Below are 21309 nucleotides of genomic sequence, written 5' to 3'. Positions count from 1 at the left end.
GGGCGATGGGGGGCGGTGGAATTGTCTCATTGGCAATTGCGAAACTCTCTGAGGAGGTAAGTGTAAGCGGCAAAGGCTGGGGAGCGGGTCTCGAGTAGTCTGGAGAGAGAACGTTAGTGGCGATGTATCGTGCCACAGTAGATCTATCTCGACTTACTCCGCGAAAACCATTCAGGATCCACGGCGGACTGTGTGGCATATCCGTTCCCGTCGGTTGCAGATCTGGTCATAGCGGATGTGGTGCCGGACGGGAAGATCAGGGAGAGGCCTTGGTCATAATTGTGGTCCATGTACGGGACCCTAGCTGGGAGGCCGATGCTGATGCCGTTTTCCTGTAGAAGGTCAGATTGGCGTTGAATATGCATATTCCAATACGAACCTTACCTCCAGCATCTGCATCAAGTCGGCTTCTTCTTGTGTTCCCTCGGGTGGCACCAGGTCCGCGCCCGCCAGGCCAAATGTGGAAATGTCGGGAAGGGGCTGCGCATTGAACATATTAGAGGGGAAATTGAACCTGGTCATATCGAATTGGCCGTTGGGGTCTGGGGCGGGCACACCGTCGCAGGTTTCCTGGAAAGCCATCCTGATCAGCTCGTCTGTGTCGGACATTTCAGAGGATGAGTGGGATAAAAGTCTCGTCGTGGTCAGGCGAGTAGCAATGGGTTGGTGAACTGTCTAATTGTCCATCTCCCGCTTGCGCTTTTATGGGGTCATCTTGACTGCGCATGAACAAAGGAACGCATACAACCCCATTTCACACGCGCCCAGCGGGACCAACCGCGCGACTAACAAGTTCCGCCGGTGCTTTGTGCTGTCTCTTGTGGCAGAGAAACGCGGCGCCACCACAAACAAAGCGAGGCTTCATTCAAGGATACCTGGGCCTGGCTACAGCTGTTTACGATCACCTGATTGCAAATTCGGGCTGTGGACAATGATGTTGCGTCCGGCGGGGCTTGCGTTGAGTTCTGTCACTGCCCCAAGGTGTTGTAGGGTGTTGTGTAAGGGTTTTGTTTGGTCCCGTGTGATCTCGGGCGGTGGAACCCCGACCTTACATCTCGATCGTTGTCGCGATCGTCTGGTGGCATAAGAGCGTCTCCGTTGACTCCTTTTCTTTACATGCCTGACCCAGGTGATTGCTACTCCGTGCTACGTCTCTGCAGAAGCTTTTCTCCCTACTTACTTTCAGATGTTGCGTTCCTAACCTTACCTTTTTTGGGGTCCTAGGTGACCTATCAGCGTATTCGAGACATCGCCGCTGGTGTGACTACTTAAGTTCTATGTTATAGATCCGCCAGTCTGGAGATCGTGTCTTCGCGGTGCGAATGCAGCTTGGGCTAGATTCCGCCAACTTGGAAAGGTATCTGCGGGGCGCGTCGAGTACACACAGACGGTGAGTCAAGGCGCTGCTCGCAGCATTGTGGCATGTGCTCATACAAAACAAACACTCTGTTTATTCGTCAAGAAATAGCATTGTGTGCAGCGCTCAAGGGACACGTGTTGAGAACATAAGAGTTTGCTTATACTTGGCAAAACAGTCGTCTGTTCTCCGGACCGTGCATGTAAGCTTTTACCAACCGTGCCCGTCCAAAAGTGTGCTACCGTATTTTCAGTCTTACTTTGTTCGTTGATGCGCGGCGTCACTCGTTGGCTGTGACAACATTGAGGATCATTCGACCGTGATTGTGCATGCCACGCCTGAAGAAGCATTGAAGAGTGGTAAGGAGCACGGTGCGCCACGCACCGCGGAGATGTCGCGGTGGTCTGATTTGAATCAACAAAAAGCAGTGCTATTCGATCCGAACTCGAACCCTCTCCTTACACTGTGTTGTTTTTCTGTTCAACGGAAATTTGTTTGTTGATCGTCCCCCAACACCATGGCAAACACAGCCAGCAGTTGAAGGCGAACCAGATCTACCATCTAAGATTGTCAAGCTCCCCGAAATTGGAAGCGTCCTGTCTGCACCGGGAGTGCGAGATCGAGTAGCCAGCGCAGCGGCGCATGTGAATAGCCGACCTCAGTAAGGACCGCCATGAACGCTAGGTATGTTGTGGTATCTGCAGGCTCTTTGTACCCCCCCCCCCCAGATCACACTGTCCTTCTCTCGGAAGACTAAACTCTCGTGCATCCAGTCCAAGACCTTCGAGACCAAGATCTACTCACTCTTCCATGAGTCTATAGGCGTTATGTGAACGCGCAGAAGCGATCGCGGGTCCATGAGGCACTGCTTCTCGCTTGCAATGTTGCTGGGACTGAAAGTGTTCCAATCACCCAGCGGCAAGCCCGCCATGAGGTGGGTATCTTTGTACTGGATGCAGACCCAAAAGAGGATCCAGACGAAGGCCTCGAGGTCATGCCGGTAAATATGCTGGTCTCCCTGCTCCATCGCGAGCCTGAATAGTGCATCCTGCGCCATAAACAGCATAGTACCTGTCACTTCACCCCGCTTGGTATCTGGAGACTCGCCAACCACAGTGGCGAGGTCCCAGTCGTTCATCACCCCGTAGTACTTGTCATTCGTGCGCCTGAGCATCAGATTAGCCAAGCTGGGATCGTTGTGTCGGAAACCCTTCGTCCACAGCACGTAGTGGCCTGAGTATAATCTATCAGTGCACGACCGTCTACAGCAGAACGGAGACACGCACATTGAATGCATCCAAGCCAGGCAGTAACGAATTGTTCCCCACCGAGCATGGTCAGGGGATAGAGTCGTCGAAAGAGCGTTACCCGAAGCACTCGGAGCTCCTTCGGACTGTATTTCTACTCGGACACATTGACAGCCTTGCGAAACGTCCCGGTCGAGTAACCAAGATCTTACGAGCAAATCTCTTACGAGCAAATCAAGTCCGGAAGGTGATTCTCGACGTATCAGTTGCCTTTCCCGTACGCCTTGCCACGGGCTAGCACGGTCTGCTCACTCCATCGCCACGTCTCCGGCCAGGAGAGCTTGACGACGAGCGGGATGTGGTCGAGGCTATCTCCTGTCACGGAGTGACGAGATTGGCTCGTAGCACCTACCACACGTGTCGCCCGTCCACGCAGTCCCCATCGACCATAGAGGAGTTCCTTGGGATTGAACTCGACTTTGGCACCCTCGTTCGAACCAGAAGCCGGAAATTGGAACTCAAAAGGCGACGCTTGGACGGCGACGTTTACCTCATGTGGCAGCATCGTAGAATTTGTGAGCCTTGCGATTGAGAACTGCATCGATGCCCCAGTCCTCGAGGGTGAATCTCTGAAAAGTGAGAAGAAGGACCGAAAAACGCGGTAGATCTTGTATAAAGTTCATTGCCTGAGAGCGGATGATACCCTGGCGATCATACCACCAGATAGTGGCCACATCGTCTGTGTTTGAGAGATGAGATCGAGATGCTGAGCAAGTCAAGCTGTTGAACTCACCAACGATGTGCATGTTGATGACATGGTTGACATTCAAAGCGCTGTTGAGCATATTAGTCGCACGAATTCCGCATTGAATGTGTGATTTCTGCAGGTCCAATTTAGAGAAAGGTATGCGAATGTTTGATTCTTCGGTTATCTGTGTGTTTATACCCCATTCATCGAACTTCTTCGGCTGAGATACTGATGCAACATGAGGGGGGGTGTTACTGTACTGCGGTGGGGGTCGTGGGATGGCTGTGGATTTATGCCATTTCCACGGCAGATAGAACATCGGGCCACACGAATCCATATGATGGCAGATGTTGGCAGAGGTTCTCAGCCGCCATGGTCCAGGATACATCTTGGTGTTGATTCGATGCACGTCTTGCAGAAGCAAGAGAGGTTATGATGACGAAGCATGTACAAGGAATTTGTTTCTCGCGATCACTTTTGAGAGTCAGTAGATTAGGTATCCAATAAAAAAGGATCTCATCAGGAGATGGGCCCCGCAGAGGCAAGCAGTCTAGTATGCTCAATTTGTGTAGAGCGTAGTTACAGATGCCAATGAACGATACCTGGCGTGCCTCCATCAGCCTCATGGCACGGTGTTCGAGTTTATCTGTCTCTGCAAATGCGTAGCTGAGGAGATTAATAATATCAATATGATGTAGCAACCCATGAATGAAAGCAACTACTAAGCATGTAAGAGCGTCTGCATCTCTTGTTCGTTGAGATCGGAAGCACTTCGTTGAGACATTGCTGCAGCAGCGTGTCCTGGTCGACTTTGATTCGATCTTCGCCATCAATGACACACTGTTTCAGGAAGTACTTGAGGAGCTGGTCAAGCCCGCAGGTGTTGCGGTGTATGACCTAGTTCCTTGTATTCGCAGCGTCCTGGTTCAAGCTTGCAAAGACAAAAAGCCATGAATTTAGCCCATGATGCAACATTCGACATATAAGAGTTCGACTCACCGTGAGCTATGGTTATCATTGCCACTGCGCAACATCGCCACCTTTGAGAGTTGTGTCGAACCTCCCGGAATTGACTCGAGGCCGTTGGCAGTGGGTGCTAATACGATACCACGAAGGCGAACACCCGTGACTGGTCATGCGTACCCTAAGCACGTGCACCCCACCGGTCACGGGGAGGCTTGTCGACACCGTCGACAGTGACGACGACGATGGCCCGCCTGCTGTCCGCCTTCGCCCTCGCCGCCCTCGTCGCTGTCTATGCGCTTTTCCGCGCTGCGTCAGACACCACCACGGCGCTGTCCCCTCAGGGCTGCCGCATGTCGTACATGGCGCCGTCATACGTGCTCCAGCGCGCCCTCGACGCCTCGTGGTCGCCGCTCGCTGCGCGCTACAGCCTCTGGCTCTACCGCGAGGTCGTCTGGGACACCGATGCGTCTTCACAAGTGCGTTTTTTTCCTCCTCGCTCGCCCTGACTGTCGTGAACGTAACGCCTAGCCCCGCGGTGCCCCCGTCCTCTTCATCCCCGGCAACGCGGGCTCTTCCCGCCAGGTCCGCTCCATCGCCTCCTCTGCCGCCCGACAATTCTACACCGCCCCGCGCGTTCCCGATCCGGGCCTCTCCTCTCGTGGTATCAAGCCTCTCGACGTCTACGCCGGTGCGCGTCTCTCCTCCTCCCCCTACCCCCTCCTAACCCTCCTACTCTCCCGTAGTCGACTTCAACGAAGATCTATCTGCCCTTCACGGGCCCACACTCGCCGCGCAAGCCTCCTACACGGCCAGCGCCATCGCATACATCCTCTCTCTCTACCCGCCTCACACCCCCATTACCCTCGTTGCCCACTCTATGGGCGGCGCCGTCGCCGTACACCTCCTTCCGCATCCGCGCATCGCATCTATTATGACCCTGGCCACCCCACACACGCTTTCACCAGCGCGTCTGGATCGCAGCCTCGCGCGCCTCTACGCCGCCAATGCTCGCGCGCTTGCTGAGGCGCGCACGCCAGTGCTATCTCTCTGTGGAGGTGCCGCAGACGGTATGGTTGCATCCGAATCGTGCGTCTTGCCCAGCCCTCCGGCCTCCGATGCGTCTCCGCGCGAGGTAGACGTAGAAGTGGTCATGAGCCCGTACCGCCGGACAGTATTCACAAGCGCGCTCGAGGGCTGCTGGTCCGGCGTCGGGCACCAGGCCATGGTTTGGTGTCACCAGGTCCGATGGCGCGTCGCCCGCGCTGCCCTCGAGCTCGGCGCGCTCCCTCTGCCTGCCTCCAACTCGAGCACCGCCAGCTTGAGCCTTGAGCACATGCGCAGCGCGGTGCTGGACAAATGGCTTGCAGACAGGAACGCGCCGGCAGCGCCGCGAGACCCCGCCCCCGCTTTTTGGCAATCGGATGCGCACCCGCTCGGGCTCTCCCATGCGCGCTCCGTGCTTGTCTCTAGTGCCGACTTTGCGCTGCGTGCCCCGACGGAGGTGCGCTCGTACTACGTCCCGCTGCCCGTGGAAGGTAACGATGACGACAATGCTCACGACGCCGTGAGAAGAAGGGAGCGAGGCGGCTACGCGTTTGTGCTATACGTCGCGCGGGGCACCGTCCGCAGCGTCGGGCCCCATCATTCCGGTGCGCTGGTTGTTGACGTTCGGCTCTGCACAGCCGTAGCACCAGGATCGCTCCCGGCAGAAGGATCGCCGTCGCTGCCGAAGTGCACTCCCCTTGCAGCTGACACCCTTCGAGTACTTCCGCACCCACGCCCTGGCGCCCCATTCCCCCTCCCAAATGAAGGAGTAGATGAGAGCGAGGGGGTAGTGCTCTTCTCGGCGCGTGTCCCACCCGCTATCGAAGGTGTAGACAGCGCGCAGCGATGGGTCGTGGTGGATGTTTTGCACGCGGACGGGAAGGGGTGGGCGGCGGGCGGATTCGTTGAGCAGCCGGTGGTAGGGGCAGAGGCGGCGAGCGATATTGCCGTGCACGGTGCGTTGTGCTACCTTGTGATGCTCTGTGCACCCGTTAGGCCGCCGCTGACGAGGACGATAATGACGACCGCGCGTGCGCGAAGAGCTAATGTACAACGACGTCGAGATCGCGCTCGATGCAGGTGGACCAGGGCGGGTGCGCACCATGCTTGCGCTGCCGCAGCTCCTGGCGAGCGCGCTTGTCGCGTATCGCTTGACGCCCGTTTTCGACCCGGGCGCGACTGGGTCATGCGATGGTGCGCATCGACCTACCCTCTGGCCCGCTCTGACCCACTCGCCCTCCTTTTTCTCCTCGACGCAGATGCCCTCCTCCCGCCCCTGCTTGAGCTCGCCTCCACCGTCGAATCCCACTTTTACCCGCTCCACCCGCATAAACGCGTCCCGCTCCTCCTGCATGCGCACGCAGGCGCGCCATTCCTCGCGCCGCGCACGCGGGGGCTCAGTTTGACGGTGTACGCGTACGCGCATGCCGATGCCGCCGACGCCAACACGAGTGCCCCCGCATGCCGCTTGCGCGCAGTGCGCCTGCACGTCGACGCATGGGCTACGCTCGGGCGTGCGGCAGCGCGATATTGGGCCGCATGCGCAGGGTGGGCGGTCGGCGTCGTGCTGTACGCGTGGAGCGACGCGCTCGCGAATGCGGAGCGGAGTGGTGCGTGTCTCCGCATCCTTTGTTGGCCCATTCTCTCATGCGACGTTGTGCTGACGGTCTGGGCGGGGGTGTTGCTTTTTCGTATGCGTCGTGTGATTGTGCCGTATCAATTCGGTGCACGGCAGGCGCGATGCCGGGCGTGGCGGCATCACTCGAGGCGTTTGCGCGCGTGCGCGTGAGGTGGCTGCTTGGCGCAGCGCTCGTGCTCTCGTTCGTGCCGCTTCCGGAGGGATGGTACCTTGGAAACGCGGGCGAGCCTGTGTTCGCGCCGCTCGCACCGGTCCTGCTCCTGCTCTCGACGGGCCTCGTGGGCATGAGCTGGTACGCGCTGCGCGCGCTCATGTGGCCGCTCGGGAAGCTGCGCAGGCTCGGCGAGAGGTAAGGCCCTTCTTCCCCGCGCGCCTTTCCCTCCCTCTGTCTCTATTCGTAGTTTGATCTGATTGGGCTGCCGCTCGTGGGGGTGCAGAAAGCGCGATGATGCAGGTATCCGACGCAACACTGTCGTCTCGCTCATCCTCATGTTCGTCCTCATCGCCGTGGTCGTCCCGTGGCAGGTCGCCTTCCTCGGCTGCTGGATCATCCACCTCTTCACCTGCGCCACGACCGCCGCCCCGCTACCTACCACGCTCTCCTCACCCACCCCGCGCTCCGTCTCCCCTCCCCACCCGTCGTCACCGCCCTCGCCCCAGTGCGCGAGCCCGAGCGCACAGCGCCACGACGCGCACAACCACGCCGCGCATGCGCTCCTCCTGATGACCTGGCTCCTGCCGCTTGTCGCGCCCGTGCTCGTCGTCTGGGTGCGCGCGCTTGCAAGCGCGGGGTATGCCGCGCCGTTCGCCGCTGGAGATCGCGGCTTCTTCGCCGTCGCGCCGTTCCTCGTGCTCGTTGACTACGCGTCGTGGGCCCGCGGGCCCGTGCTCGCGCGCGCGCCGTAAGTGCCTTCTTTCGCCTCCTCTCTCTGCCCTCTCTCCTGCTTTGAGTTATCGATTCGGTGCGCGCTTACGCTGCCTTGGTTGCGCGTCCGCGGTTGCAGGTTCGAGAGAGTCTCCGTGCGCTGGCTGCTTTCCGTGGGCGCGCTCTTCGCGTTCCTGCGCAGCGCGCGGGACACGTACGTCGTGTTCGACTGCGCCTGGGTCGCCGTCTGTGCACTCGTCGTCGTGCGCGTCGGCCCGCGGTACTGGGGCGGGACCACATGGCCAAGCATGCGGTGGCCAGCGCGCGGACAGTGATAACCCCACTTCGTGCGTGTATGCGGCGTCAGGCCGAAGAGTAAGGTGTATATCATATATTCCGTGGTCAGTGGACGCGTTTGGTATTTACATAGGATAGAGCGCTACATGGACCCGTTTCACAAAAAGTACAGCGCGGATTGAAAACAAACGTTCGGGACAGACTTAGGGCTACAACCAGACTGGTATCGCATTCTAACGGCGGCGCGTCGCGCGCTTACGCAGACGCCGTTTCTTCACAGGGCGCACGAGATCGAGCAGCCAGCTGAGGCTCGCGACCGACTGGCCGACGTCCGTGAGGACTGCCATGAAGGAAAGGTACGTCGCATCGTCTGCAGGCTCTTCGTACGTCTCCACGGGCGCATCGTCGTCGTCGTCGTCGTCGTGGAAGCGATCGGCCGCGCGCCGTCGGATAGCCTCGCGCACCACGAAGCTCTGCTCTAACCAGTCGAGGAGCTTCCAAACTAGACGCCACTCGTTCTCCCATGACTTGGTCGGGCGCACAGCGTGGCGCTCGCGCCATTCATGGTCGATGTAGGCCTGCTTCGAGCTTGCGATGCCGCCGAAGTCGAACGACTTCCAGTGGCTAAGCTCCGGATTCAGGAGCAGGCGGGTGTCCTGGTACCGGACACAGACCCAGAGGAGGATCCACACAAAGGCTTCGAGGTCATACCGGTAGATGCGCGTGTCGCTCTGCTTCACCGCGAGTTTGAAGAGCTCATCCTGCGCCATGAACGGCACTGTGCCTGTCAGTACGCCCCGCTTGGTATCTGGAGACTCGCCAACCACAGTGGCGAGGTCCCAGTCGTTCATCACCCCGTAGTATCTGTCGTTCGTACGCCGAAGCATCAGATTAGCCAAGCTAGGATCGTTGTGTCGGACACCCTTCGTCCACAGCACGTAGTGGCCTGAGTGTAATCTATCAGTGCACGACCGTCTACAGCAGAACGGAGACACGCACATCGAATGCATCCAAGCCAGGCAGCGACAAATTGTTCCCCACCGAGCATGGTCAGGGGATAGAGTCGTCGAAAGAGCGTTACCCGAAGCACTCGGGGCTCCTTCGGACTGTGTTCCGACTCGGACACACCGACAGCTTTGCGAATTGTGCCGGTCGAGTAGCCAAGGTCATACGAGCAGATCAAGTCCGGAAGATGATTCTCGACGTCGCGGCTGCCTTTTCCACACGCCTTGGCCCGGGCCAGCACAGTCTGCTCGCTCCATCGCCACGTCTCCGGCCAAGATAGCTTGACGACAAGCGGGACGTGGTCTAAGCTGTCTCCCGTGACGGGGTGTCGAGATTGGCTGCTGGCACCTACCACACGCGTCGCCCGTCCACGTAGGCTCCACCGACTGTGAAGTAGCTCTTTGGGGTTGATCTCGACCTTGGCGCCCTTGTTCGCGCTAGAAGCGGGAAATTGGAACTCAAAAGGCGACGCTTGGATAGCGGCATTTACCTCATGCGACGCGGCGGCATCGTGGATGTCACGAGCCTTTGGATTCAGCATCGTGTTTACGCCCCAGTCCTCGAGGGTGAAACGTTGAAACGTTAGGAGAAGGACCAAGAAACGCGGTAGATCCTGTATGAAGTTCATTGCCTCAGAGCGGATGGTACCCTGATGATCGTACCACCAGATCGATGCCACATCGTCTAAGTTTTATCAAGATACTGAGATGAGATCAAGATAGTGAGCTAGTGCTGCACTCACCGACGATGTGCAGATTGATGGCGTGATTGACACACAAAGCGCTGCTCAACATGTCAGTGGCGTGAGTACCGCACCGAGTCTGTGATTGTTCCAGTGCCTTCTGAGGGAGCTGTATGCGAGTGTTGGACTCTCCGGACATCTGATCGTGTACACTGAAAAGCCATTTGTTTTTGGGTATCGGTACCTCTCGCACGTGTGAGGACGTGTCATACTGCTCCGGTGGTCCTGGAATCGCTACGGCAGTACTATCCATCTCCACGGCAGACAGGACGTCGGGCCACGCGAACCCTTTCGATGGTGGCTGCCGACACAAATCTTCCACTGCCCCATTCCAGGACGTGTCTCCGTGCTTGGCAGATGCGCGTCTTGCCGAAGCAAGAGAGGTCACAATGATGAACGGTCCTTCCGCTAGTGCATCCTGATGTATGCGATCGAGAGTTGGGATATTAGTGCCACGATGAAGAAGAATCTGATTCGAGGAAGGGCCACGCAGATGTGGTAAATCGAGCACGCTCAATTTTCCCAAAGCGTAGTTGCAGATGTTAATGAATGATACCCGCCGTCCCAGCATGAGATTATTACTCTTCAAGGACGTGCAGCTATCAGGGAAGGCTGTTAATATTCTGCTGCGTTTCGTTCTATACAACGAGGTACGTACTAGGTTTGTAAATGCGTCCGCATCTCTTCCTCATTACAGATAGGGAGCACTTTGTTGAGACATTGTTCGAGCAGCGCCTCCTTGTCGAGTGTGGACCGGTCTTCACCGTCAGAAACACACTGCGTCAAGAAATACTTGAGGAGCCGATCGAGCTTGCAGGTATCATGTAGTGAAATTTGGAATTGTAAGAGGAAGACATCTTGGTTTACGCTTGAAAACATTCAAAGGTTATCGATCCGCCGAAAATATCACAGCGCCGTGGGCTAGATGGACGAAGAATTTGACTCACAGTGAGCTATGGTAGTCATCGCCACCAATTAAACATCTGCCACCGGGAACGGTTGCCATCTTGGGGAGTTGTAGATACTTTTCAGAAATGGAGGTTGTGGTGTATGTTCAGAGCCACCGAGGCTGGTGGCAGGACGGAGGAGTTGGTTAAGTACGATTCGGGGACTGCCGGTACTCCGCGTTGTCATCCAAATATTCTTTTTAGTAGCGCAGGGTGGCATGGGCGATCATGCTCATTGCACATCCTTTCGCGCCCCCTGAATGACTAGAGCCAGTGCAATCATGTCTCTAGGGCGATTGTTGAGAGGTGTAACAGTTGTCTGTTTAGCCCAAAATGATTTATTTTGGAGTCCTCATGCGTATGTGTGAACCAAAATTCGGATTCCTCTTTTCGCCTCTGAGGCCTACGCCCTTTCCGCGTTCCCGAAGGTATGCAGAGCAGTGCTACAGAATATTTTTTGAGTAGAAGTCCGCCCTAATGCTGAGTATACAACCAGCTGAGACATTGAAATCGAATTGCAGCTGCAAGTCGGATGCGGGTCTCGTGAACATTTGGCACTCGGGTGTGCAACACGCTCAGGGGTCACTTGATATGATAAAATTTGGGAAAAAATCAAGAGTCTTCTGTTTGACATGAAGATGGCGTATCGTCAGAGCTCACCTTGATAGCAATGATAGTCGTCTGCTATGTGCGTCCTTATGCCCCGCAACGGCTAGACGCACACTGTACACTAGATGCTGCCAAAGGGGGTCATGGTTAGAGTACCATGAGTCGTGATGTGAATTTCCCTGTATTTGCTATGTCGAGATGACTTTGAGCACCTTGCAAACGAGTGCTGATTTTTAGGATGTCTGCGCGGGAATCACCATGGACAACGATAGTCTCAAGCAGTTCATATGATAAGGACAGGAGAGGAGCACGCGCCATGAGCAGGAGGATGAAGGAGGACAAGTTTAAAGTCCAAAGAGAATCGATCATGTCCCTCTTTCGTCGTGAAACGTAAACCGCCAAAGCTGCAAACTGTTCACCACGAGGCAACCGCGTGACACTCAGGCCGCAATGAATTGACCTTATCGTGAAGAGCTAGAAAATGTCCAGCAAGTATACCGAAAATAGACCGAATGACAGGGAGGTCGGAGTCATGCCCAGAAATCATTCCGGACAATGGAAGCTGCTGGAAGGAGCCATGATTAGGCTGCATTAGATACGGGAGGTAACGGATCAGGCAATGGTAGGTGAGTGTGCATATCTGTGCACCATGCCAGACACGGTAAAATTCTACGCACCGACATTACCCCAGACCATCCGCAGCGTGATTCAGAGCCTCTTTCACAGGTGGGAACAGATCCGACGAAGAGGACCTAGAGTCAGAAGATAGCCAAGGCGAGAGATCACTAGTCACTAGCCAGAGCGAGATAGAGCCAGACGACGAATCACGCTTCCAGTTTCCTCCAGGCTCACAACCGAGCATTTTCGACTTTGAAACACCGTGCCTGGGTCAATGCAGTGTCTGAGTGGTGTCTGTCCTTCACTGCGCCCATCGTCAAACTTGTTTTGCACTGCACGGCCAAGGGCCCATTTGCCGCTGAACGATTGGGAAACGAAAGAAGAGACGCGGGCGATGGTCGATGCAGCGAAAGAGCAACCAATGATAGCCAATAATGTCAACGTGATTTTGATTTCTAGGTCGATGCCGACGTTTGCCGACGCCACAGCAGACCGGGGCCGCCTCCGAGCTGCCGACCTGTTCGTTGACAGCCTCCACTTGCCTTGCCTCGTTTCTGTGCCCTAAACTCCGCATAGCAAACCTTCAGCTGTATATCGTCGCCCACTCTCATGACGTCGACAACAGCAGCCTCACGTTGCAAAGGGCCCGCGGATCACGCTAAGTCAAGATCCAGGAGCTTCTTCGTCGTCCCCTTTCCCAATTGTTCTGGGCCGGTGACGCGCCCACAATCGAACGGACGTCAGCGTTCCTTTATGCGATGACGGGGAAGCGATGGATGATGCAGATGCGTGCATAGCCGGTTCCAGGAGACCCTAGGGCATGTGTGACGGTGCTTTGCCCTCCGGCCTCATGCCCCCTGCCCCGGACCCAAACACACGTTTCCCTTCTCCCTTAAAGCATCGTGCTTGGCCCGCTATAGTCGCCTCGTTTCATCTTCCCCTTTTTTTCCTCTCGTCGATCTCCAACTTTGTACGCTCAGACGTTGGCTAGCTAGTTCCCCTGTCCCGCAGAAGAACCCCGAGTGTTGCTATTCTAATAAATACAAACAAACCCCTGCGCACGAATGTCCCCCGTAAGTACGCTTGCTTGCCTGTACAATCAACTCTCATCTTCGCCACCCGTTGGTCAACGATGAAAACTCAGGTTAACACAAAGGCTTCGCGCGCTGACTGCTTGTTCATCGCCAAGCTCGCCGAGCAAGCAGAACGATGGGATGGTGGGTTTGCTGCGCTAAAGTTAAAGCAGACTCAAGCCCTGACCGTGGCACATTGGCTGTGGCATCCAACGATTCCTATCTCGCAGACGTGATATCACAACTCAAGTCCATCATCGCCTACTCCGATGCCCAGCTCACCACGGAAGAGCGCAACCTGCTCTCCATCGCGTATAAGAACATCACGGGCACCCTGCGCGCAAGCTGGCGCGCCGTCGACCAAATCGAGAAGCACGAGAGGATGGTCCCCGACGTCCCGCGGCACGAGCTCGCGTTGCTGCAGCGCGAGCGCGAGCGGATCGAGAATGAGCTGGCGAACCGGTGCACCGAGCTTCTGAGGCTGCTCGAGAAGACGCTCACGCCGGCTGCGAGCATCGGCGAAGAGCGGGTCTTCTATCACAAGATGTGCGCGCCGTCCTCCTCCGCCTGCTTCCTTCTTCTGCTCCCACGATGTATTGACGAACGCGTCGCGCTGTAGGCAAGGCGATTATTACCGCTACCTCGCAGAGTTCGCGACGCGCGCGCTGCGCGAGTCGAGCGCCACCCGCGCGCTCGAGTCGTACAAGGCCGCGTACAAGCACGCGCTGGCCACGCTCGAGCCGTGGCACCCGACGCGCCTCGGGCTCGCGCTCAACTTCGCCGTCTTTTTCCGCGACGTGCGCGCGAGCCCCGAGCGCGCGTGCCACCTCGCGAAGCACGCGTTCGACGAGGCCGTGCTGGGCCTCGAGCTGGAGCCGGAGCGCGCGGGGAAGGACGCGCTCATGATTCTGCAGCTGTTGCGTGACGATCTGGTGCTGTGGGCGGAAGAGATGGTGCAGCAAGGTGCGTATTCTCAGTCGGGAATTGTTGGCTCCAGCGGAATTGGCTGATGGTCGCGGCTTGTGTAGAGTCGCGAGCTGGACAGGGCGAACTGAAATTCCGGTAGTAATGATGGGTGTCATATGGAAATTTCAGATGCTATGAACCTATGATGGGCGAATCCTTTGTCTCTCTTTTCTTTTATCATGCAAGTCCACATTTGCTACCGTCGTACTCACACCATGTTGTACCAATCCCTTGTATTCTTTACGTTGTCCGATGACATGTTTTCTGCTGATCAGCGATGCACACGATACCATTCTTGGGATGACTCGGCAGCCATGGTCATTGTCGACAAACTTGTGATTTACACGGCCGTAGACGGATATCGTATTGTAATGAGGAAATGTCTAAGACATCCAGGCGTCGCAGCCATCAGCTCTCTCTTTCCTTTCCGCCTAATCAAGTCCATACCCTGTGCCTCTTCATCGACTTTATCCCTGGTCATGGCACTACACATCGTTCATCGCATCTTGCTCCTAATCTCATCGTTCTCATTTAACGAGCCTTGCAATTCGCCGCGCTCGGCACTCCTTGCGATTGCTATCAGGTTTTAGGAATAGTCACGAAAGATTGTGTTTGGGGTTCACAGTGCAACTTTCCATCGACGTCCGACTCGCCCGCGCTCTGTGCAACCCTCAATGAGCGAAATTGACTTTGAGCCATTCGCATGTTCGTCTTTACACCAGCATCCAGAAGCCAAAAAAACGACACTCGAACAGTGACGGGTCACTAGTCACTGGAGGTCTCGGTCATAGAGAGTATTGATGCAGCTGATCGTCCGAGATCATAGATAAAAGCACCAGACGCACAAGAAATCGACCGTGATCATTTCGGAAGAGGCTTCTTCTTCGGTGCGCCAGCCGGACGTTTTCTGGAGGGCTTTCGATTAGCAGTAGTACAAGCAAAACAGCTAAATCCACGTACGGCTTTGCGCGGATTGCTGATGGGAGTTTCGGCGTCCAGTGCAAATCAAAGTAGTCGAGGTACCACTTCGGACCTTCCTCTTCGCCCAGCGCGACACGCAGTTTCTCGATCGCCTCTGCTGCAGGCGTGCACCTTACGCTGTAGTTCGTATACAATGAGACGAAGAGCGCCTTGTTCTCCGTCACAACAATCTCGATATCGACAGTCTTGAGGATCTCTGTAATGCCCAATTTACCCATGAGATCCGCCAGGGCATTGTTCATGCTTTCCAAGGGATTGACGCATGCTACAACTATAGGATCCTCGTCGCCTATCTCGTCTTCTGTGAATTTTTCACGGTAGTCGTATGTAAGGGTCACGACGAAGTCATTGTCTTCGGTATACTTCCGAAGCCGGTCCATCACCCAGCCACAATGCATGACGGGCGCTTTGTATGGATTACTGAGTTTAGGGTACAAGATAGGCGGAATTTTAATGAAAGGTGTGTATTGGGCAACCCTTGCACGGTCCTGTGAATATTGTCAATTATGTGCTTGGTACCAGGTCAGTGGCAATAGAGCTAACCACTTTCGTCACCCTCCTCCTCGTCAGTATAAAGGGGAAGGAAGCTCGAGCTGTTGCTAGGTACTACATGGTCTAGTCTGAATATGATGTTCTGACATGGTTGCGTATGAAGACGGGGGAAGTTTGAGTTGAACGGCGGCGACCTTGCTGAACCACCTTCAGGTATAGCACATCCACGTGACGTCGCTCCGTCGTTCTCCTCTCTTCTTTCCGCCAGAGCAAGTTCATCCCTTGCGCCTCTCCCTCCTCGGCCATGGCGCTACACACCGTTCGTTGCATCCAGCGCCCAACCTCGTCGTTCTCATGGACATCCCTGCCGTTCAACAAGCCTGGCAAGTCGTCGCGCGCGGCACCCCGCGCAAGGCACTCGTGCACGTCCACGATCTCCTCGTTCCCAGTGAACTGAATCAGGGCGACGTCCTTGTCAAAGTCCAAGCCGCCGCCGTCAACCCCGTGTATTTATCCAATCCCAAGCGTTGTCTCTTTTTTTGCTGAAATTATCTGTGCTTTTTTGCTACAGAGGGTACAACATTATGCGCCTGGTTCCCAATCTTTTCGCGGGGAGGCCAGCCGTGGCTGAGTACGACTTTTCGGGCATCGTCATGGGTGCGAACGGGTCGCACTGGTCAAACGGAGACGCCGTCTATGGGATGATACGTCCTTGTAAGTACTCACTCACCACCACCACCTTCCCTCTGACGTCCCTCCGCTACCACAGTCGACGCATTCAGATCTCGCCAAGGCGCTCTTTCCCAATACACCATCGCCGACTCGTCTCTGCTCTCCCCACGCCCATATCTGCCTACCACGACCCCCACAAAAGCTGCCGGCATCGCCGCCGTCGCGGTCACGGCCTACGAATGCCTCTTCGACGTCGCATGCTTCGAGCCCGGCCAGGCTCTCTTTGTTAACGGCGGCAGCACCGCCGTCGGCGCGTACGCAATTCAGTTTGCGAAGGCCGTCGGCGCGCGACGCGTCGTCGCGAGCGCTTCTGGGAAGAACAGGGACTACGTGCTCGGGGCCTCGGGCTCGGCGCGGGTGTGCGTCTCGAGTCCACCTTTCTTCCACTTTGCTCACACCATGCGCGTCACCGTCTCCGCGGGATCAGTTCATAGACTACACAGCGACCGATATCGCCACAGCGCTTGCCGCGAACCCGCCTGCGGGGCGCCTCAACGTCGTCTTCGACGCCGCCGGTCTCACAGACAGCTCGCTCTACGCCAAGAGTCCCGCGTATCTTGCGCCTGGCGGCACGTTCGTCACGGTCGGCCCGCAGCCGACGTCCTGGCGGGATGTCCCGAGGCTGTGCATGCTCATGTTCCACCTTGTGCGTCCAGTGTGGCTAGGAGGTGTAGATCGAAAGTGGAAGTACGTTCGTTCCTTTCCTGGGGCTGTGATCGTGTCTTATATCCAGGGCTTTGACTTGGGCTGTGCGACCGTAGGACGACATCAGCGGACCCGAAGAAAGAAACTATGGAGGCCATACATCCTTTCATTGCAGAAGGTGCGTTTTTTTATATGTATGTAGCTTTCTCTGTACTCACGTTCTCCTTATTGGTGCACAGGCAGAGTCATCCCGCCCGTAGACTCTGTGTATGCATTCGACGACGTATTCACCGCCTACGACCGCTTGATGTCGAGGCGTGCGACGGGCAAGGTCGTGGTCAAGGTAGATCCCACTGTCGACTAAAGAGAGCATGAGTGATTCAAATTTCCCGTGGGAGTTCGTGTCCTTCGTCTGGGTTGGGATGAGCACCCGATCACGAACGCCTACTGGCACACTCAGTCACTGGATCGTTGCTAAAGACTCGAGATCGTCGCTAGCAATCGGACCGAAGACGGTACCGCCCCCATGTCTCAACTGGTTTCAACTGCCGTCGATGCAATTGCTCACGGTGTTCCTCGGGCTCCCGTCCTCTTTTATCGGTAGCAATCACTAGGGCTCTCTTGAGAGGTCCTGAATTGCCATTGATGGCTACCCCATCGCTTGCTCATTTAGACGATGAGGTCTTCACCTATTCCCATAAGAAGATGGACGAGGCCGTTCTAAAACAAATTGCATTCTGTTTCGGCACGGTACCCCAGTGTCCGCCCCACGATGTTCTTCTCTCAACAATCATCGAAAAGTGTCCTGAACTGTACCAGGACTCGCTCGATGAGGCCTATTTGGGCCGCATCAACAAGCTACTCGTAGAATATACGCAGCTCGGATCCATGTTGGAGGATTGCTGGGAGAAGCAGTCGTTCGAAAGTATCAGAGATCTAGGTGCGTCTATACCTGTCTTCTCGCCCACCATCGAAGGCTACCAACTATACATGTTAGAGATCTTGTGGCGTGAGTTTTCAGAAGACTAACCTTATCTAGGATGGCTCACTTACGTGACATAGCTGAACGGGAAGTCAGATATACTAATTATGATATGGACGATAACAGTGTCGTTCCTCGTGCTTTGAGCGAAAAAGGCAAGTCGTCGACCTCCTTTCCCCGCACAGATGTGTGTTTTCTTACTTTGGAACAGTTACGGAACTCGGCTGGCGGCGGACATTCCGAGGCAATGCACATAAAGCGCTTTGGCGATACATTGTTCACCACCAGAGCCATTCCGACCGTGCACAATCCCCCTACACACAATACGCGTCCATAATTTAGTCTTCGGGCATTGGCCAGTCGAGGCTGATCGACGAGTTGTCGAAAACGCATTTCGCGATCTCAATGAATCTCATGAAGCCGACAGCGGGAGGTATGCTCTGAATGGTTACAATGACACGCATGCCTACTTTTTTCAGGGTTTCCTGCGTCTGACCACTCCTTGCATGTTTATTGGTCCAAGCGTGTCACAAGCCAAGCCCTGGCTTTCTTCCGAGTGCATGCGTTCTTGAAGGCTCTTTTTGACAGAACAAAGCAGGTCGTAGAAGATCTGTACCGGGAGGGCGCCGACGAGTCCACGATCGCGGCGAGATTCAGAGAGTACATGAAGAAGGGTCAGACTATGCGCTCTCAGGGACCCAAGAGGGTCGAATTCTACAACGATATCACCTCGATTGCCCAGAAGGTGATAGAATTTGCGAATTGCTTCACCATCCCTATCTTACCGGTACTCAGTTAGAGAATCGGGTCGAGTTGCAGATCGCATCTGATTGCGATGATTCGACAGTCAGGCAACTCAGGCTTGTGTTGCCACAGGGTATGTGGAAATCGAGCTGGAGTGTCGACATTGCCTCACGTTTTGCATAGGGAGGCAGACAGAGACTGTTGATGCCTCCTTAGCGCTCATCGACCCCATCTGTCCGTCGAAAAAGGGCCAAACCCACCGAGAGCCCGTCTTCATAGTTGTCTTCGATGAGGCATAGACACTTATCCAAGATCATGATTCATGGTCCTCGTGGTTTACCTTCTCTGAACTGCGTGACGCTCTCCGCTCCATGTCATCTGGGCAGGTTTCTGGTGCAATCTTCACGCTCTTCCTGTCTAAGCGGGCGCATCCACAGCAATCCATCTTGATGGAAGGGGAGCAAAACAATGAGAGTGTTTCTCCACGCTCAATCGATCCTTATACCGATCTTGGCTTCGACCAATTTGCCAAAATAATCAACTGGGGCGATACGTGGACGCTCGAGGAGGTTGCCACCGATGATCATCTAGCCACTCTTGGTAGACCTTTGTATGTCATCAATCAATGTGTATTTTAGCATCTAACAGCCTTGGTTGTAGGTTTGCCACGCGTTACTATCTCAAAGGCAGTGCAACTATATCAAGGTACAAAGATATCAGCAAAGAGGATCTTGCCAGAACAAGACATTATATCGTCCCGTTTGCCGCTCAGTGTTTGATCAGAGCGTCGTATTTCAAAGAAAACCTCCTCACCCCGGAACAAGAGCTTGTATGCTTGTCTCATAGGTTACCGCTCGAGTTCATCTCTAACATGTACGAAAGTCTGGAGCAGCAGCAGCAGATTGAAGGCCACATGCGCGTGCCACTGAAGATCGAAAGTGGCTTTCGCACGATGGAAACGATCTGTCCATCCGAGCCGATTCTCGCAGAGGGTGCGTTTTCTGTGATGGGATAGGATGACTTCGATGTTCTCAAGGCGCTTTAATCTATTCTGAGTAGTTTTTCTGTACATCAGGGCGATCGAGGAGTGCTTGTTGCGCTCCTCCTTCTGACCCTTGCCAGGGACAATGCAGTCAGGACGTCAATCAAAAAATCTACTACCCAGAAGTTGGATCTGCACATAGCGATTCAAACAGCGATTCCATCGCTGCATGTAATCGCATGATATTTGTCTGCGGATTCGTCAAGGAACTCTTCGTACTGCCAGGGCCTACGCCGGATGATGCACAAAAATCAAGAGGCGCAAGGAAGGACGTTCTCCTCGAGGATATTCTATCCGCAGGTCCATATGTCTTCAAATCCGACGAAGAAAAGGACCGTCCACTCAAAGAGACCTTTGCCAAGATACACGATCGGTCGCTTCTGCGGCGCGAATACCTGCTGTATCTGGCTAGTCGTGGCATCGGCACGCTCTACGCTACTTCGCAGGCCGGAATTGACGCCTTTGTGCCGTTCGTGTTCAAAGGAGTGTGACGAAGCCCGATAACGTGGGCGTGATCATGTTTCGATTCAAGAATGATCATCGTTATGCGACGACGATCAATCCATCATTACTGGATGACATGGATCCCTACGACCTGGGGCTTTTCAATGAGGAGGGGGACGCAAATGTGCCCATCATCCGGATTGTTTTCGCATTAGCAGGTCGCACGACATTCCTCACAGCCAGATCCCCTCTGTCTCCTTCGACTCGAAAGGAGAAGTCAGAGGCTTTGAAGAGGTCTGCTCCATCAGCACCAGACACCTCTTTGACAATAGGACCGATGTTGACGGGCCCATACCAGCCGCCTACCTCAGAGTCTCTTGACCAAGAGGCCAAGGAGTCGAGAAGGTTCACTGCTTATGACATCTGGTGCTCAGGCTTGACGAGCGAAATCTATGCGCCGATCACTCAAGAAAGCGAGAGTGTTTGGGCGGATTCGTTGAAGACATCTAAGCGCTGGAAGGAGCCTATGTACGAAACTGGAGATGAGACGAACGATCGGTTGCGAAAGGCGTAGAATCTGGGTGCGGCAGCGGACCCTGGCTTCTTCTCGCACTGAATCCCTAGGGCTAATATGTTGGAAGAATGCATGGACGACGAAGTTGTTGCTTTATGTGCAGCGTTGTGGGATTTGATACATCTCTTGTAGATGATTTTTGATATGATGTCTTTTCGTGTTGAAAAATATACATGCCGTTCTTTTTCGGTTCAATATTCTGATTGCACCTGCGTATTCTGATGCACTCAACGGATGCATAGCAGAACTCGAATAAGCATTCACACGGAGAGTTAGGGACAACACACGTTCTATGTATTTGTGCCATTCATGGTGTGGAGGTAATGAATCCGTTGGACTCCCGATAACCTTTGCCGTCTACAGATTCATAAAGAGAAGTCGCTACACATCCCCTATGGCCGCCCAGCTCAAGCCAAGATGGCCTGTAAATTTGATGAATCCTCTCGCTGTCCAAAACGATACTACACAGTACTCGGGCCAGCACCGACAGAGTAAATCCATCTTCACCACATAGCTAGCATAGTGAAATTCTACTCACGAGTAACTTGAG

The 21309-nt window shown here is 55.1% G+C and overlaps 13 protein-coding genes across 13 annotated transcripts; 6 read left to right on the top strand and 7 right to left on the bottom strand.

Moving 5' to 3' along the window:
• Window positions 1–143: 143 nt before the first annotated feature.
• HETIRDRAFT_170044 (uncharacterized protein) lies at window positions 144–609 on the bottom strand (the record flags this gene model as incomplete). Its single annotated transcript, XM_009545073.1, has 2 exons — window positions 144–332; window positions 385–609. The coding sequence occupies 2 exons, from the start codon at window positions 607–609 to the stop codon at window positions 144–146; spliced, it is 414 nt and encodes a 137-aa protein (XP_009543368.1).
• Window positions 610–2153: 1544 nt separating this feature from the next.
• On the bottom strand, window positions 2154–2692 carry HETIRDRAFT_314712 (uncharacterized protein; the record flags this gene model as incomplete). The annotated part of the gene is made up of 2 exons (XM_009545072.1): window positions 2154–2590; window positions 2644–2692. The coding sequence occupies 2 exons, from the start codon at window positions 2690–2692 to the stop codon at window positions 2154–2156; spliced, it is 486 nt and encodes a 161-aa protein (XP_009543367.1).
• A 463-nt stretch (window positions 2693–3155) lies between these two features.
• HETIRDRAFT_170042 (uncharacterized protein) lies at window positions 3156–3671 on the bottom strand (the record flags this gene model as incomplete). Its single annotated transcript, XM_009545071.1, has 2 exons — window positions 3156–3343; window positions 3398–3671. The coding sequence occupies 2 exons, from the start codon at window positions 3669–3671 to the stop codon at window positions 3156–3158; spliced, it is 462 nt and encodes a 153-aa protein (XP_009543366.1).
• Window positions 3672–4560: 889 nt separating this feature from the next.
• HETIRDRAFT_314126 (uncharacterized protein) lies at window positions 4561–8201 on the top strand (the record flags this gene model as incomplete). Its single annotated transcript, XM_009545070.1, has 10 exons — window positions 4561–4794; window positions 4847–5006; window positions 5062–5437; window positions 5474–5853; window positions 5902–6345; window positions 6452–6556; window positions 6622–6972; window positions 7098–7350; window positions 7439–7903; window positions 8006–8201. 10 exons carry the CDS (start codon window positions 4561–4563, stop codon window positions 8199–8201), a joined length of 2964 nt encoding a protein of 987 aa, XP_009543365.1.
• A 474-nt stretch (window positions 8202–8675) lies between these two features.
• Window positions 8676–9211, bottom strand: HETIRDRAFT_232883 (uncharacterized protein; the record flags this gene model as incomplete). The annotated part of the gene is made up of 2 exons (XM_009545069.1): window positions 8676–9109; window positions 9163–9211. Coding segments are annotated over 2 exons (483 nt in total), but the record flags the coding sequence as incomplete, so codon positions are not given.
• A 459-nt stretch (window positions 9212–9670) lies between these two features.
• HETIRDRAFT_314327 (uncharacterized protein) lies at window positions 9671–10163 on the bottom strand (the record flags this gene model as incomplete). Its single annotated transcript, XM_009545068.1, has 2 exons — window positions 9671–9852; window positions 9911–10163. Coding segments are annotated over 2 exons (435 nt in total), but the record flags the coding sequence as incomplete, so codon positions are not given.
• Window positions 10164–10576: 413 nt separating this feature from the next.
• Window positions 10577–10735, bottom strand: HETIRDRAFT_233751 (uncharacterized protein; the record flags this gene model as incomplete). The annotated part of the gene is made up of 1 exon (XM_009545067.1): window positions 10577–10735. A coding segment is annotated over one exon (159 nt), but the record flags the coding sequence as incomplete, so codon positions are not given.
• Window positions 10736–13216: 2481 nt separating this feature from the next.
• On the top strand, window positions 13217–14269 carry HETIRDRAFT_116238 (uncharacterized protein; the record flags this gene model as incomplete). The annotated part of the gene is made up of 4 exons (XM_009545066.1): window positions 13217–13301; window positions 13388–13703; window positions 13777–14120; window positions 14253–14269. The coding sequence occupies 4 exons, from the start codon at window positions 13217–13219 to the stop codon at window positions 14267–14269; spliced, it is 762 nt and encodes a 253-aa protein (XP_009543361.1).
• Window positions 14270–14908: 639 nt separating this feature from the next.
• Window positions 14909–15598, bottom strand: HETIRDRAFT_313928 (uncharacterized protein; the record flags this gene model as incomplete). Its single annotated transcript, XM_009545065.1, has 1 exon — window positions 14909–15598. A coding segment is annotated over one exon (690 nt), but the record flags the coding sequence as incomplete, so codon positions are not given.
• Window positions 15599–15950: 352 nt separating this feature from the next.
• Window positions 15951–17337, top strand: qor7 (quinone oxidoreductase 7; the record flags this gene model as incomplete). Its single annotated transcript, XM_009545064.1, has 6 exons — window positions 15951–16102; window positions 16168–16310; window positions 16366–16685; window positions 16756–17015; window positions 17090–17151; window positions 17213–17337. 6 exons carry the CDS (start codon window positions 15951–15953, stop codon window positions 17335–17337), a joined length of 1062 nt encoding a protein of 353 aa, XP_009543359.1.
• A 281-nt stretch (window positions 17338–17618) lies between these two features.
• On the top strand, window positions 17619–18297 carry HETIRDRAFT_313578 (uncharacterized protein; the record flags this gene model as incomplete). The annotated part of the gene is made up of 4 exons (XM_009545063.1): window positions 17619–17913; window positions 17971–17982; window positions 18036–18114; window positions 18141–18297. The coding sequence occupies 4 exons, from the start codon at window positions 17619–17621 to the stop codon at window positions 18295–18297; spliced, it is 543 nt and encodes a 180-aa protein (XP_009543358.1).
• A 63-nt stretch (window positions 18298–18360) lies between these two features.
• On the top strand, window positions 18361–18998 carry HETIRDRAFT_415364 (uncharacterized protein; the record flags this gene model as incomplete). Its single annotated transcript, XM_009545062.1, has 4 exons — window positions 18361–18388; window positions 18435–18700; window positions 18751–18832; window positions 18883–18998. 4 exons carry the CDS (start codon window positions 18361–18363, stop codon window positions 18996–18998), a joined length of 492 nt encoding a protein of 163 aa, XP_009543357.1.
• Window positions 18999–19070: 72 nt separating this feature from the next.
• On the top strand, window positions 19071–20759 carry HETIRDRAFT_449278 (uncharacterized protein; the record flags this gene model as incomplete). The annotated part of the gene is made up of 4 exons (XM_009545061.1): window positions 19071–19309; window positions 19546–19691; window positions 19967–20214; window positions 20274–20759. 4 exons carry the CDS (start codon window positions 19071–19073, stop codon window positions 20757–20759), a joined length of 1119 nt encoding a protein of 372 aa, XP_009543356.1.
• Window positions 20760–21309: the final 550 nt, after the last annotated feature.

This window comes from Heterobasidion irregulare (genome assembly GCF_000320585.1).
Source record: "Heterobasidion irregulare TC 32-1 unplaced genomic scaffold scaffold_03, whole genome shotgun sequence".
Classification (NCBI taxonomy): Eukaryota; Fungi; Basidiomycota; class Agaricomycetes; order Russulales; family Bondarzewiaceae; genus Heterobasidion; species Heterobasidion irregulare.
The sequence above is the reverse complement of the archived record's forward strand: the minus strand, read 5'-3'. Positions and strand labels throughout refer to the sequence as shown.